This window comes from Lissotriton vulgaris, chromosome 2_1 (assembly GCF_964263255.1).
Source record: "Lissotriton vulgaris chromosome 2_1, aLisVul1.2, whole genome shotgun sequence".
In the NCBI taxonomy this organism is placed as follows: Eukaryota; Metazoa; Chordata; class Amphibia; order Caudata; family Salamandridae; genus Lissotriton; species Lissotriton vulgaris.
Genome location: NC_141687.1, coordinates 2,105,812,097 through 2,105,826,472, shown reverse-complemented (window position 1 = coordinate 2,105,826,472; position 14,376 = coordinate 2,105,812,097). Strand labels below are relative to the sequence as shown.

Sequence of the window (14,376 nt, the reverse complement as noted above, 5' to 3'; positions counted from 1 at the left end):
CGGCATATAAGCTGAATGTTCCTACTGAAATCCATTATCAAGTTTCTAAGAATTTGCGATTTACTATAGAGCGGCTTAAGAAACTAAAATACCTTAACATAAAATGAGAAAAACTGCTGTGTAAGATATTGTGTGTTTTGTTATTTAAAAAAATACCCCCACGAGGTTGAGGTGCTAATGCCCTTTTCTCAGATTTCAAAAACCTGCAGATAGGAAGAAAAAAATATCCTCACTTTTATAAGCGGGTGTCAATATTTTATATTTGTGCGTTTCCTACCGCCTTGACTGCCTACAGGTGTTACAAAACGCCCCGGCTCGCTTGGTTTTGCGGCTACCTAGAAGATCTGCCTCAAAGGCAGCGCTGCAGTCACTTCATTGGCTTCCGGTGAGGAGCAGAATTGAGTTTAAAGCTCTGTGCCATCGTATTGTAGGGCAAGGCACCGAAACCATTACAGGACCTTATTACTCCCTATGAGCCAGCTCGAGCCTTGAGATCCTCGGGCTCGGGGCTACTAAAAATTCCTAAAGTAATAAAGGCACGTATGGGGGCAGGTCCTTCCGGTTTCTAGCAGCAAGAACCTGGAACAGGCTCCCGTTGGAACTCTGCCTGGAATCATCAGAGTCTAGATTTAGGGGAAAACTCAAAACTCACCTGTTTGTCCAGTATCAATCAATCAATCAAAGACATTTATAGAGCGCACTACTTACCCGGAGGGTCTCAAGGCGCTTGGGGGGGGGGGGGGGGTGGGTTGCTGCTACTGCTCGAACAGCCAGGTCTTGAGCTTCTTCCTGAAGGAGAGGTGGTCTTGGGTCAGGCGCAGGTCGGGAGGGAGGGAGTTCCAGGTCTTGGCGGCCAGGTAGGAGAAGGACCTTCCTCCTGTTGTCGTTCTTCGGATGTGGGGGACGGCGGCGAGGGCGTGACTGGCTGATCGGAGGTGGCGTTTGGGAGCGTAGAAGTTGATGCGGTTGTTGAGGTAGCTCGGGCCTTGATCGTGTAGGGCTTTGTGCGCGTGGGTGAGGAGGCGGAAGGTGATTCTTTTGTTGACGGGGAGCCAATGCAGGTCTCTCAGATGTCCGGAGATGTGGCTGTTTCGTGGGATGTCGAGGATGAGTCTGGCTGAGGCGTTCTGGATCCACTGGAGTCTCTTCTGGAGCTTGGCGGTGGTTCCGGCGTAGAGGGCGTTGCCGTAGTCCAGTCGGCTGGAGATGAGGGCCTGGGTGACAGTCTTCCTGGTCTCGGTGGGGATCCACCGGAAGATCTTCCGTAGCATGCGCAGGATGTTGAAGCACGACGAGGAGACGGCGTTGACTTGTCTGGTCATGGAGAGGGAGGAGTCCAGGATGAAGCCCAGGTTGCGTGCGTGGTCTGTCGGTTTGGGTGCGGTGCCCAGGGCGGGGGGCCACCAGGAGTCGTCCCAGGTGGAGGGCGAGGAGCCCAGGATGAGGACTTCCGTCTTGTCTGAGTTCAGTTTCAGGCGGCTGGTCGTCATCCACTCGGCTACATCTTTCATCCCTTCGTGAAGGTTGGCTCTGGCGGCGGCGGGGTCGTTGGTCAGGGAGAGGATCAGCTGGGTGTCGTCGGCGTAGGAGATGATGTTGAGGTTGTGTCGGCGTGCGATGGCCGCGAGGGGGCTCATGTAGACTTTGAAGAGGGTGGGGCTCAGCGAGGATCCTTGAGGGACGCCGCAGATGACTTCGGTGGCCTCTGACTTGTACGGTGGTAGACGGACTCTCTGTGTTCTTCCGTCGAGGAAGGAGATGATCCATTCCAGTGCCTTCTCCTGGATTCCGACGTTGCTGAGGCGCTGCACTAGGGTGCGGTGGCAGACAGTGTCGAATGCCGCGGAGAGGTCTAGGAGGATGAGGGCCGCTGTTTCTCCGTTGTCCATCAGGGCTCGGATGTCATCGGTGGCAGCGATGAGGGCGGTCTCGGTGCTGTGGTTGGCTCGGAAGCCAGACTGTGAGGGGTTGAGGGATCCATTCGTCTCGAGGAAGGCGGCCAGCTGTTTGTTGACGGTCTTCTCGATGACTTTGGCTGGAAACGGGAGGAGCGAGATGGGGCGGTAATTCTTGAGTTCGGTGGGGTCCGCTGTTGGTTTCTTTAGTAGAGCGCTGAGTTCGGCGTGCTTCCAGCTCTCCGGGAAGGTGGCGGTGTCGAAGGAGGTGTTGATGATGTCCCGCAGGTGGGGTGCGATGACAGCGTCGGCCTTGTTGAAGACGTGGTGAGGGCAGGGGTCGGTCGGGGATCCGGAGTGGATGGAGTTCATCATGCGGACGGTGTCTTCGGTGCTGATCGGAGTCCAGGCACGAAGGGTGGTGGTGGGCGGCGTTGCTGCGGTCGTGGCGTGCGTGGGTTGAATGCTGAAGCTGTTGTGTATATCCGCGATCTTGTTGTGGAAGTAGGAGGCGAGGGAGTTGCAGAGGTCTTGCGATGGGGTGATGTCGTTGTTTCCGGCGTTGGGGTTGGAGAGCTCTTTCACGATGTTGAAGAGTTCCTTGCAGTTGTGTGCGTTGTTGTCCAGCCGGTCCTTGAATGCAGTTTTCTTGGTGGCGCGGATCAGTTGGTGGTGCTTCCGGGTGGCAAGCTTGAGGGTGGTCATGTTGTCCGGTGTTGGTTCCCTTCTCCAGACTTTCTCGAGGGCTCGGCAGTTCTTCTTGGAGCTCTTGAGTTCGTCGGTGAACCATGGGGCTTTCTTGCTGCCGGGTCTGCTGGGCGGGGTCCTCAGAGGGGCGAGTTCGTCCGCGCAGTTGCTGATCCACTTCGTGAGGTTGTCGGCGGCCTGGCTGGGGTTTGCTGAGCTGGCGGGAGGGTGCTGGCTCAGGGAAGCGGCGAGCTGGTCGGCTGTGATCTTGTTCCAGCTTCTTCGGGCAACCTGTTGCTGGTGGTGGTGGATCGTCGTTCTTCTGAAGGTGAAGTGGACGCAGCTGTGGTCCGTCCAGTGGAGTCCTGTGGCGTGGCTGAAGGCGATGTCTTTGCTGGATGAGAAGACGGCGTCGAGTGTGTGTCCGGCGAGGTGGGTGGGGGTGGACACCAGCTGCTTGAGTCCGAGGTTGGCGAGGTTGTCGAGCAGGGTGATGGTGTTGCGGTCGCTGTTGTTCTCCAGGTGGAAGTTGAGGTCCCCCAGGAGGATGTAGTCAGCGGAGGGGAGGGCATGCGGGCTGACGAAGTCAGCGATGTCCTCGCTGAATTGTGTGCGTGGTCCCGGGGGTCGGTAGATCAGGGTGCCTCTGAGGGTGGTCTTCGGGTCGGTGTGGATCTGGAAGTGCAGGTGTTCTGCTGTGGTCAGGGTGTCGTCGGTGTTGGTCGTGATGCGGATGGTGTCCCTGTGGATGATGGCGATGCCTCCTCCCATCTGGTTGGCGGTGCGGTCCCTCCGGGTGATCTTGTAGCCCTCTGGGATGGCGATGGCGATGTCGGGCGCTGAAGAGTCGTTCATCCAGGTTTCCGTGAGGAAGGCAACGTCAGGGGCTGTGGTGTCGAGGAGGTTCCAGAGTTCGATGACGTGTCTGTGGACGGAGCGGGTGTTGAGCAGGATGCACTTGAGGTGGTTGCTGCTGGTGTTCGGCTTGGCGGGTGCTGGTGCGAGGCAGGTCCGGATGCAGGTGAACTTGCAGGCGTGGCAGCTGAAGGGTCCGTGGGTGCGTCTCGGGGTGGCTCCATAGCATCCCGGGATTCGGCCGGTGTTGAGCGCGTTGAGGGTGGCGGCGGTGTACGTCCGGCGGGTGAGCTGGGGTCCTCGAGGGCCAGGGGTCCTGGCACAGGGCGCGGTCCAGGCGCGGACGGGCGCAGACGGGCTTACCTTTGGCGCTCAATTGGCGCTCCCGCTGCGCGGGTCCGCTGTGCGGTCGCTCCAGGGGCGTCATAAGAAGGGAGCCGGTAGGGAGGGTCTGCGGGTAGGCGGGAGCGGGCCGACCAATCGGCTGGCGGGGGGGGCGGGGCCGCGGGCTGGCAGCGGCGGGAAAAAAGAAGTCGGGCTTGGTGAGCGGCCCTGCGGCGGCTGGGGCAGCGGCGGGAAAACGCCGAGATGCGGAGGCTTGGGGAGCGGCCCTGCGGCGGCTGGGGCAGCGGCGGGAAATGCCGAGATGCGGAGGCTTGGGGAGCGGCCCTGCGGCGGCTGGGGCAGCGTCACAGAAACAGGGGCACAGAAAACAGGCAAGCAGCAGGAAGGCAGAGGGGGCGACCAAGCCAGAGGCGCAGTGGTCTGGTTCCGTCTGCTGCCATGACTCTGCTACTTCAACTTACCATAGCGCGGGGACACGCCGGTGTGCGTAACCAGGCGCTTTATAAACCTCCCTATTATTATTATTATCACTTGCAATTTGTTAGGGACTGGGGGACCCAGAGAACTATGCTTTCCTGAACAGTAGTTAAAATTCTGAATTATTGACAGTCATGTGTGTATATTGCCGAAGATTTTCTCAAAGAAGCTTCAGTGCACGCTTTCACCGGACACAGACACCACCAGCCGTCAGTGCACGCTTCCACCAGGCACACACCAACAGACTATGGGGCTCAATAGGATGGCGGACGGACCTGCGTCCGTCCGCCACCCCAGAGGAGGAGGCACCGTCCGCAGGGGCAGCGGCGGTCCCTCCGTGCAAATTAGGATCTGACCGCCACCCTGGCGGTCACATCCTGTATTTCTAACATTGCAGCGGGTGCTGCTTGAAGCAGCACACGTTGCAATGTTAAAAACACCATGTTTTCCTTCGTGTGCACGAAGCTGCAGGCACCGCGTGGTGCCTGCCGCTTCGTGCACGCAAAGGCAGGGGGGTACCATAGGTACCCCACATGTGCACCCCCCAGCACCCCTTCACCCCTGGGGGTCCGTAACAGGCCCCCAAAGAAAAGTCTGTATGCCTTTCCACGGCGGAAATGCAGCCGTGTAAAGGCATAGGACCGCTGACATCCTAATATGTCTGGCGGTGTCTGGTAGACACCGCCAGCCATGTTAGAGCTTTTCCGCCACGGAAAAGCAGCGGATGGAAAAAAGATCCCCCAGCCATCCTAATCTGGCGGGGATCTTTTTTCAGTCTGCAGCGGTTAATCCGCATCCTCCGGGCCAGCGGTGGCTTTCGACGGCCCGGAGGATGCGGATTAACCGCAATCCTAATGAGCCCCATAGTACACACTTTCACCAGGCACACACACACCATCAGCCATCAGTGCACACTTTCACCAGGCACGCACACACCCCCAGCCGTCAGTGCACAATTTCACCATTCACACACACCACCAGACGTCAGTGCACGCTTCTAACTATTGCCCTCACTCTAACTATTACCCTCACTCTAACTATTGCCCTCACTCTATTGCCCTCACTCTAACTATCGCCCTCACTCTAACTATCTCCCTCACTCTAACTATCGCCCTCACTCTAACTATCGCCCTCACTTTAACTATCGCCCTCACTCTAACTATCGCCCTCTATATATCTATCGCTCTCCCTCTATCTATCGCCCTCCCTCCCTCTATCTATCGCCCTCCCTCTATCTATCTATCGCGCTCACTCTATCGCATTTCCACAGCATCACTCAGCACCACCACAACGTCCCTCAGGGGCACCACAACATCACTATGCTCTACCACAGCATCACTGAACGCCACAGCATCACTCGTCGCCACCACAACATCACTCAGCGCCACCACAGCATCAATCTGTACAACCATTCAACAACTGGTTCAAATATGTTCTCTCAATGTTTCAAGCTTTATTACAAATTTCACAAAAAGATGTTAATATTTCACTTCTGTTCTTGTATTTTCGTTACAATAAAATACACTGAACATAATCGTCACAAAAGTTATTTACAAAAGTTTAAGCTATTGCCATTATAAATTACAATAACTTTTAACTATTAATTATTTAAAAAAAAATAAAAGCCATTGTTATTTGTAATATCAATACATCTAAGTCACGTAAATACAACACATATTGCATTACAAATGATATAGGTGTCACATTTGCGAAAGTTAAAACTATTGGCATTGTAAATGACAAAGCTATTAATTTCGCTATTTTCAAAACCAACACATAAATGAAAAAATTGTCATTTACAATACCAATAGCTCAAACTTTCCTAATGCGAGACCTATTGCATTGCAAATGCTTGTTTTGCACTGGAGGCCTGCTAGGAATGTAACATACTGGTGCGCTTGCCCATTCTTCCAGACATTTCTGCCTGGAAAAGTGTGACAGTTGAGAGAGATTTTTAAACAAGTTACCAAGCGATTCCATTTTTGCAGTGCCCACTCAAATTCGATCTACTGTTGCATTAGAAAAGACTCTTTTTGTTAGATGTGATTACAGAAACATCATTCAGTTCAAATAAACATCTTTAACAAACTGTAGAAAACCACTTGTCCGTGGGATGAAAACATTCTGTGATTGCTAGGGTGCAAGATCTTATTCCCAAGCGCCGAAAGCGTGGAATTAAAAAAGTTGCTCGAACTTCTGACTGACTTTGCAGCAGTATAGCACATGGGCCAAAGTTTCCAGCTTTTCGAAACAAAGAAAAATATGTTTTCATTTTTTGTTTCATTTCATCAATATGGAGCTGCCAAACCTAAGTCGGATAATGTTCTTTTGAAATGTAACTTCTATTAAAAAGGGTTGCAGTACGCTGTGATGAAGAGGCTAATAAAGTGTGTGCTTTAGTACAAGGAAGGTATGAGAATCTAGATTAAAAGATTGCGCTATTAATTGTTTTTTGTGAAATGGATTCAGATTGGGGCCAAAATTGATTTGATTGCCAAACTTTACTCATTTGTAAAAGATCTAACAATTTGATCAAAGAAACAAAATGGCATAATTTGTTATTTTTGAAGTTCAGAGTTAGATCTTAGTGAAGCCGGCCTTGAGTTCTTCCATTTCTGCCAAAAGCGTAACACACGTTCTGCCTGCTGAGTTGCCTGTTTAATTAGGTTAAATTCCAATCATATTCGGTCCTGCACCGTAGTATAAAGCAGCAGAGCAAAGGACCGCCAAAAAAGGGTTCATTGGCTTTATCCAACCATTTCTTCAGTGGAGCAGAGGACACCTCACAACCATAGAATAACAAAGGCAAATATTTGGCTTTGATGATATCAAATAGTGACTTTACAGCTGGGCCAGAAAGTTAGCCACCAATATTAGGAGGCCAACAACCAAATGTTTGCCTTTGATTTTAGTTTTGCTTGCTGTCTGGTGACACTTTGGAAGTAGTTAACCCATACACCCAGAGATTTGTAAAAATTGCCAAGTTTATTTGCTGTTTACAGTCCAACTGCATTTTCCTGCTTTCCTTTTGCCGAAATGAAGTACATTGGATTTCTCCTGATTCACCGATATACAGTTGTTATTAAAGTAAGGTAACCTGACTAACTCCTGAGGCGGAAGCCGGGAGATCACCTGCCCATTTTTAAAATTGTATTCTTGTGTCACATTATATTTGAATTTCTTGCTTTTAAAACTTCACTCACCCTGCTGGCACCTCCGCAGTGTGCTACAAAACCGCCGAAACAGCGAGCTCCTCGCTGCAACAAACGCCCCATAACGAACCAATTCAGCTGCCATTGACGGCGAGGAACGAGGCCACGCCTACCCTTAGGCCACGCCCACTCGCCCCTCTTCCTCCCTCAAAAAGATGTGCAACCACCGGACGCGCAGCGGACGGGCCCAGCGGGCGCGCCGTCAGCGCGCCAAAGGCAAGCCCGTCTGGGCCCGTCTGGGCCCGTCCGGGCCCAGACGGCCTCAGGCCTAGACACTATGCCCAACCTTCAGAAACGTATCTCCTACACCCAAGATACACTGCTTGCCTGGAACCCAAAAAAACATCCCCAGTGCAAATACATCCTCAAGGAAGACGCCTCCTTTGTATCCTCTGTAACAAACCCGAGGAAACCGAACGACACCAAGGACTTCGGCTTGGCCTCCTGAATTGCAGATCCTTAGTAAAACACGCCCACGAAACCAACATCCACGTCCAGGATTTGATGTTAGACATATTGTTTCTGACTGAAACATGGCTGACCCCGCACAGTGACTTCGACATGGTCAATGCAACACCCCCCGGCTACCAAATTTGCTGCCTGAATAGACCAGTCGGTAGAGGTGGCGGCCTAGCCATACTCTACAAAGACCATCTTAAATGTAGAATTGAATGTGGAACCGTCAAAGATTGTGAAAACTGTAATTTCACCATCCAGATCTCACCATCAATCTCCCTCTCAGGACTGTTAGTGTACCGTCCGCCAGGCTCTCTAGGAGAATTCACCAGTACTTTGATGGATCACATCTCACTCAAGACTATTTCAGTCTCTAACTTTCTCCTCCTAGGGGACCTCAACATGCACTTTCTTGACCCGGCGGACAATGCCGCAGCCAACTTACTGGCTGATCTCAGCACAGCCGATCTCCATCTTCGAAATTCTAAGGCCACCCATGAGAAAGGACAACTCCTTGATCCAATCTTCACCAACATCAAAAACCTAAATGCCCAGGATCCCACCCCTCTACCTTGGACAGACCATATGCTAATCCCTATGCACTGGTCACTCAAAACGACACCAGCACTCAAACAGAAAATAAGGATATGAACTAGACGGTGGCACAAATTAGCACCAGAGGAATGGGAAGCCAAATTACGTGAAACTATTGGCCCTCTATCCGCGGACCCAAACACCGCGGACAGAGAATTCAACGATTGGCTAGCCCACCCCCTAGACAGTCTCATCCCACTTACCAATACCTTAAAACACGTTAAAAGAATCAAACCCGCTCCCTGGTACACACCCGCCCTCAACGCCCTTAAGAAGGAATGCAAAAAGTCAGAACGCACTTGGAGGAAAAACAAGTCAACGGCAGAGAAAAGTGCTTATCAATCCTCCATGAAAGCGTACAAACGAGCCCTACACGAAGCAAAAAGCGCCTTCTACGAGGAAAAAATAAAAAGCTCCTCTTGTTCAGCCAAGGAGACCTTCTCCATCCTCAAAGAGCTCCTTCATGTCCCTGACCCCCGCAGAAACCCATGGACCCCAAAGCAGCGGAGGAAAAATGCGTCAAGTTGGCCACCTTCTTTGACGAAAAAATCAAAAAAATCCTCACCTCCCTTCCAGCCGCTAATCCTGACTCCATAGAGAGAGCTAAGGAACCGCCGCCCCCACCCGAGAAGCCTTATCTAGCGTCGTTCGGCCCAGTTACAGAAGAGGAAGTGATGGCTACACTCACATCAACCAAGAGCGGAGCCCCTAGCGACCCAGTCCCCTTACGGTTCGTCAAAAACATCTCTCAGACCATAGTCTCCCAATTGACAGCCCTCATTAACATCTCGTTGGCACAGGGAGAGGTCCCTTCAAACTGGAAGGAGGCTGTCGTAAAAGGGCTCCTCAAAAAACCTTCTCTAGACCCGGCAGATCTATCCAACTATAGACCTATCTCACTCCTCCCCTGGATAGGTAAGGTCGCCGAAAAACTTGCGAACAAAAAACTGTCACACTTCCTGGAGTCAAATCAACTCCTCAATGACTCACAGACAGGCTTTAGACCAGGTCAGGGTACGGACACTGCTCTCCTTGCAGCAGTAGAAAAGACCAGGGAAATTATCGATACAGGAGGATCAGTGGCAGTGGTCCTCCTAGACCTGAGCGCGGCCTTTGACACGGTCAGTCACCAGGTCTTAATCCAACGTCTCGATAACATCGGGGTAAAAGACAGGGCGTTGAAATGGCTCTCGTCTTTCCTCTCCCGACGCTCCTTCCAAGTTTGGGAAGGTGAAAGCCGCTCCCCCTCCATCCCCCTCCAGTGCGGTGTGCCACAGGGCTCATCCTTGAGCCCCACGTTGTTCAACGTGTACATGGCCCCACTGGAGGAACTGGTCTCACCCTTTGGAGTCACTATCGTCAGCTACGCCGACGATACACAGCTGGTGGTGACGCTTTCCCACCCCAAGCTAGAGCCCTCCAATCTCCACGACTGCCTCTCCAACGTACATCAGTGGATGAGTGACTCTGCCCTGAAAATAAACGGCTCCAAAACAGAAATCCTGCTGCTAGGGCATAACACCACGAGCCTCCCCCTTAACATCTGGCCCGCCTGCATGGGTGAACCCCCCACCCCCAAGACGGAGGTCAAGAGTCTCGGAGTGTGGCTGGAGACTGATCTCACCTTCAGGACACAGGCAAGAAAGACGGCCGGCATTTGCTACGGACTACTTAGATCTTGCAGGAAGGTGATCCCTCTACTGCCTTTCCAGTCGCGTCTCCTGCTGATCCAAGGCCTAATTTTATCCAGGCTGGACTACAGCAACGCCATTTACCTGGGATCTCCAGAATCCACTCTCCAAACTCTGCAAAAAGCTCAAAATGCCGCAGCCCGACTTCTAACGAACACCCCGGCCAGAACATCTGCCAAGCCCGCACTGAGGACGCTGCATTGGCTCCCTATCAGGGAAAGGGTAACTTTCAAGGCCCTCTGTCTGGCCCACAAGGTACTTCACAACACTGGCCCCCCAATCCTAAATAATTGGATCAAACCCTACAGACCCACGAGAGCGCTTCGTTCCGAATATGGAAACTTCATCACGATCCCCAAGGTGAAGAAAGCCCGTATAGGTGGCCGCCGTTTTTCAGTCATCACGGGGAAAAAATGGAACGCTCTCCCCCTGAGCCTCAGAGCAGAACCAAACCTCCTGCGGTTCAGGAAAGCTCTCAAAACCCTACTCTTCCCCTGAGCCATTATCTCTCCTAACTTTCTCCCCCTGTGAGTAAGAGGTTCAGCGCTGGGATACCTTCTGGGTGACTACGCGCTCTAGAAAAACCTAAAATAAAATAAAATAATAAATAAGGTTAAAGCCCTATCATAGTGTGTTGCAATCCCACGTTATTGTGGTCGAAAATGATAGTTCCATCTGCATAGATTAGCTTCGATATTGAACTTCCTACAGTTTTAGTTGGACATGCTGTTGGATTATTCAAGGCTTTGCTGAGGTCAGCGACATACATTTTGGTGGCTCTTGTAAAAAGAGGCATTGCCCTCCAGTTTCATACAGACCCAAGTGTCCGTGCATCAGGCTTGTACCGCCTTTACAATATATAGTCGTTCCCCAGGAATTCAGTTTGAACGGAAGCCTATTGCCTTTGATAGTGTTGGATGCAATTCTTACGGAGCTGCATAAAGGTTCAATGAGGGGGGTCTGTGTACTTACTCATTAGCATTAAAAGAGGCATGTTGTTGTCAGTGGCTCCATATTTGCCACTAAAGCCTCTATGGTGCCATGGTGCGCTTCATCTCCTCTGCCCAGCTTATAAGGTCGCTTAAGAGCACTGACATAGGAATCGCTGGCAAATGGACTTCATGCAGGATTTGATTATAGAGGGATAATGATCTCTGGCATTGTACACAATGTTACACTTCGCATGGATGATGTTGGTCAGCAGCGGAACATCTGGGAACATTGCCTGAGAGTTGAGAGAATTGGAAGTAGGTCACCCTTCGTCTATACTGGGACACCTCCATTACATTCCCTCTGCAAGAGGTCAGGGCGGTACCTGATGGGCACTTGGCATGAAGTAGTGTTTTTTTTGTTTCATCACTTAATAAATAACCTCTACCGTGAACCGTTCGATTTATTAGATCTTAATGTAGTCAGCAGGGGGGCGGGGGGGGGGGCATTAAGAAGCCTTGAAATTCTGCAATTTCTGCCACTTTCTATACAGGGTAAATTTCTAAAAGCACAATGCTGGTTTTCACTAGAGACTTTTATTTTTTTAGTCTCTGCTTGTGCTGATATAGATTACAATTTCTTTTTTAAACCTTAGCACATGCTTGAATAGGCTCATTATTGACAAATAAAATGTCAAAGACGGCCTTGTTCCCTATGAATCCTTCTTATGAGAAGGTAGGAGTAGGTGCGTCAGTTTATGAATTGTACAGCGGGTGACACAATTGCACCATGCAGTGGAATGACTAACCTGGGATGACAATACAAACTGACCACAATTGGAGCGAATAGTGAATGAACCATTAAACGTGTCAGAAGATTCTGGTTGCAGATCGATAGAAAACATGCTCCCACTTAAGATGCAACATACATTTTAAGCAAAGAGTTTTCACATTTGCCCCACACCTTCCAATAAGGATGCAGAGATTCATCACTTGATGGGGTCTGATTGTCACGACTGTGGGTGGGGTCGATAGGCTGGCAGTGTTCACAAATAAACTTACTTTATGTCACCCATGAGTACGTTTACCGGGAGTGGTACCATACGTGCAAAATGAATGCATGACTTGTTTTGTATGATAAGCCTAATGAAACACTTCAGCCCCAACACTCAGCATTGGCATGCTAACATAGCTAACTGGTCATTTGAAGTCAAGATACGTGACGTTGGACCACCATATTCCATGGCATTATTTCCTAGGGTGCATATGTGGATGTTAAGAATGTGAGGGATGGAGATGGCCAGGTAGTTTCATAAAATATATGTGTGAACATGAATAACCAGGGTCTCCTAGGATTAGGTTACAATGGTGAACTTTTCACATACTTGCAGTATTGTTACATTTTTTTCCACTTTTCTTAGTAGGATAAAACGCCCTTTAGAGATGTGATTCCATGGCACTAAATGTATAATTTAGTTATATGTATTATCTTAGCTTTGCCTATGGTCATTAAAGCTTGGATCAGTTAATCATGTCAATCTGTGCAATAGCGCCCACTCTTCATTTTCTTTTTTACCTTCAAAAACTATGTATTTGTGCAGAAACGTGATTCTGAATATTTCCGAAGAATGAAAGAGGAACAGGAAAGGGCTATTGAAGAGGAGAGTTCCATGGGAAGTAAACGCAATGTAGAGAAAATGAATTATCAACGAGAGCTAGAGATGCAGCTTGAGGAGAAGGAACGAATGCGACAAGAAGCTTATCAGGTGTTCCTGAAAGAGAAGCTGCTCATTGATGAAATTGTGAGGAAGATCTATGAAGAAGACCAAACGTAAGTTCCATTCCAAGTCTCCTATGCAGATCTGCTGGCCTATAAAGTCTTATGTTATGTTGTATTTAGGTAGTGAATACAGGGCAGAAGAAATTGTATAACATATATCACAAAGCGCACAATACCTGGTTAGGGAAACATCACTTACAACGCATTTATTACAACGCACTACCATTACAACGCAACCATTACAACGTAAACCATTACAACGCATTGCGCTGGGGGGTGCTCTAGGATAGGGAATATATTTAATTTACTATCCAACACCTTCCCTACTATCCACGGGGACTGGAGTTGGAATAGTAAATTAAATAAATCACTATCCAGCGCTTAAAAGCACTATGCGTTGTAGTGGTATGCGATGTAAAAACCGAGTTGTAACAGCAGGCGTTGTAATAGCCTGCGTTGTAACGACACCATCCCCTGGTTATCATGTTAGTTACTCAGAGAAGCGGTGCTGTCCGGGACCATCCAAATGAAAAGGTTATGTGACTATAGTTCTGGCCCTGCAGCGTAGGAATCTCCATTGAAGTCCAAACATGTCAATAATTCCCTGCTTGCATGGACCCCAGAACACATTTTTATATAGATTATTTCATGGAGACCGCATCAATGATTCTCTTTATCCATGTTTCTTTTTTATAAATCTGTTGAATAAAAGCCTAAACGGCCTTCATTTTTCATGAATGTTCGGGAGAGCTCTCCAAAACGTATTCATAGAACTATATTCGGAGCATCTTTCAATAGGAAACATAGCACAATGAAGTTATAAGTAGGCAGCATCAAATTAAAAAAGTAGTCGGAAAACTCACATTTAACAGAGATAGAAAAAGGCTGCAAAGAATCTGGGACGTACCTCCGCCTAAAATACCTTGTACTGACAGTTCTTTGTCTTGCCAAGTTCTTTTTCAAGGGAGAGTGTAGGGAATATAAGTTTATCTCTATACATATAGGGCAGTTGTTGATAGTACAGCTGCCGGAACCGCAGGTGGGTCGTTTATGACTTCAGAGAACAAGTACTACAGGTATGTACCCTTTGCTTCTGAATCATAGGATCTTCATTGATAGTCCTGAACATTTGAATAGAAGAGCAACCTCAATTATTGAAAAACGCCTGCTGAATGATCGAAACAACACATTAGTATATGTATGAATATATATATATATGTGTGTGGATACGTGTGTGTGTGTGTGTGTTTATATATATATATATATATATATATATATATATATATATATATATATATATAAAATCACCAAACAACTCCTCCTATCCTGAGAAGCAGAGGCCACATGGGGAAATATTGCAGGAAGCTCTTTATTCGGACTGGAATTGGCATGATGCATTTCGGCCTTCTCGGCCTTCTTCGGATGCCTTTATGTCCAGGATGCTCCCGGGGGGCG

At 49.4% G+C, this 14,376-nt stretch overlaps 1 protein-coding gene across 1 annotated transcript in view; it reads left to right on the top strand.

The window, feature by feature from the left end:
• The window catches only part of MNS1 (meiosis specific nuclear structural 1), a 241,947-nt gene that overhangs the window by 61,927 nt on the left and 165,644 nt on the right, over positions 1-14,376 (top strand). The window contains exon 5 of the mRNA XM_086958353.1: positions 12,743-12,972. Coding sequence (XP_086814479.1) covers positions 12,743-12,972 — 230 coding nt within the window. The remainder of the gene's footprint in view (positions 1-12,742; positions 12,973-14,376) is intronic.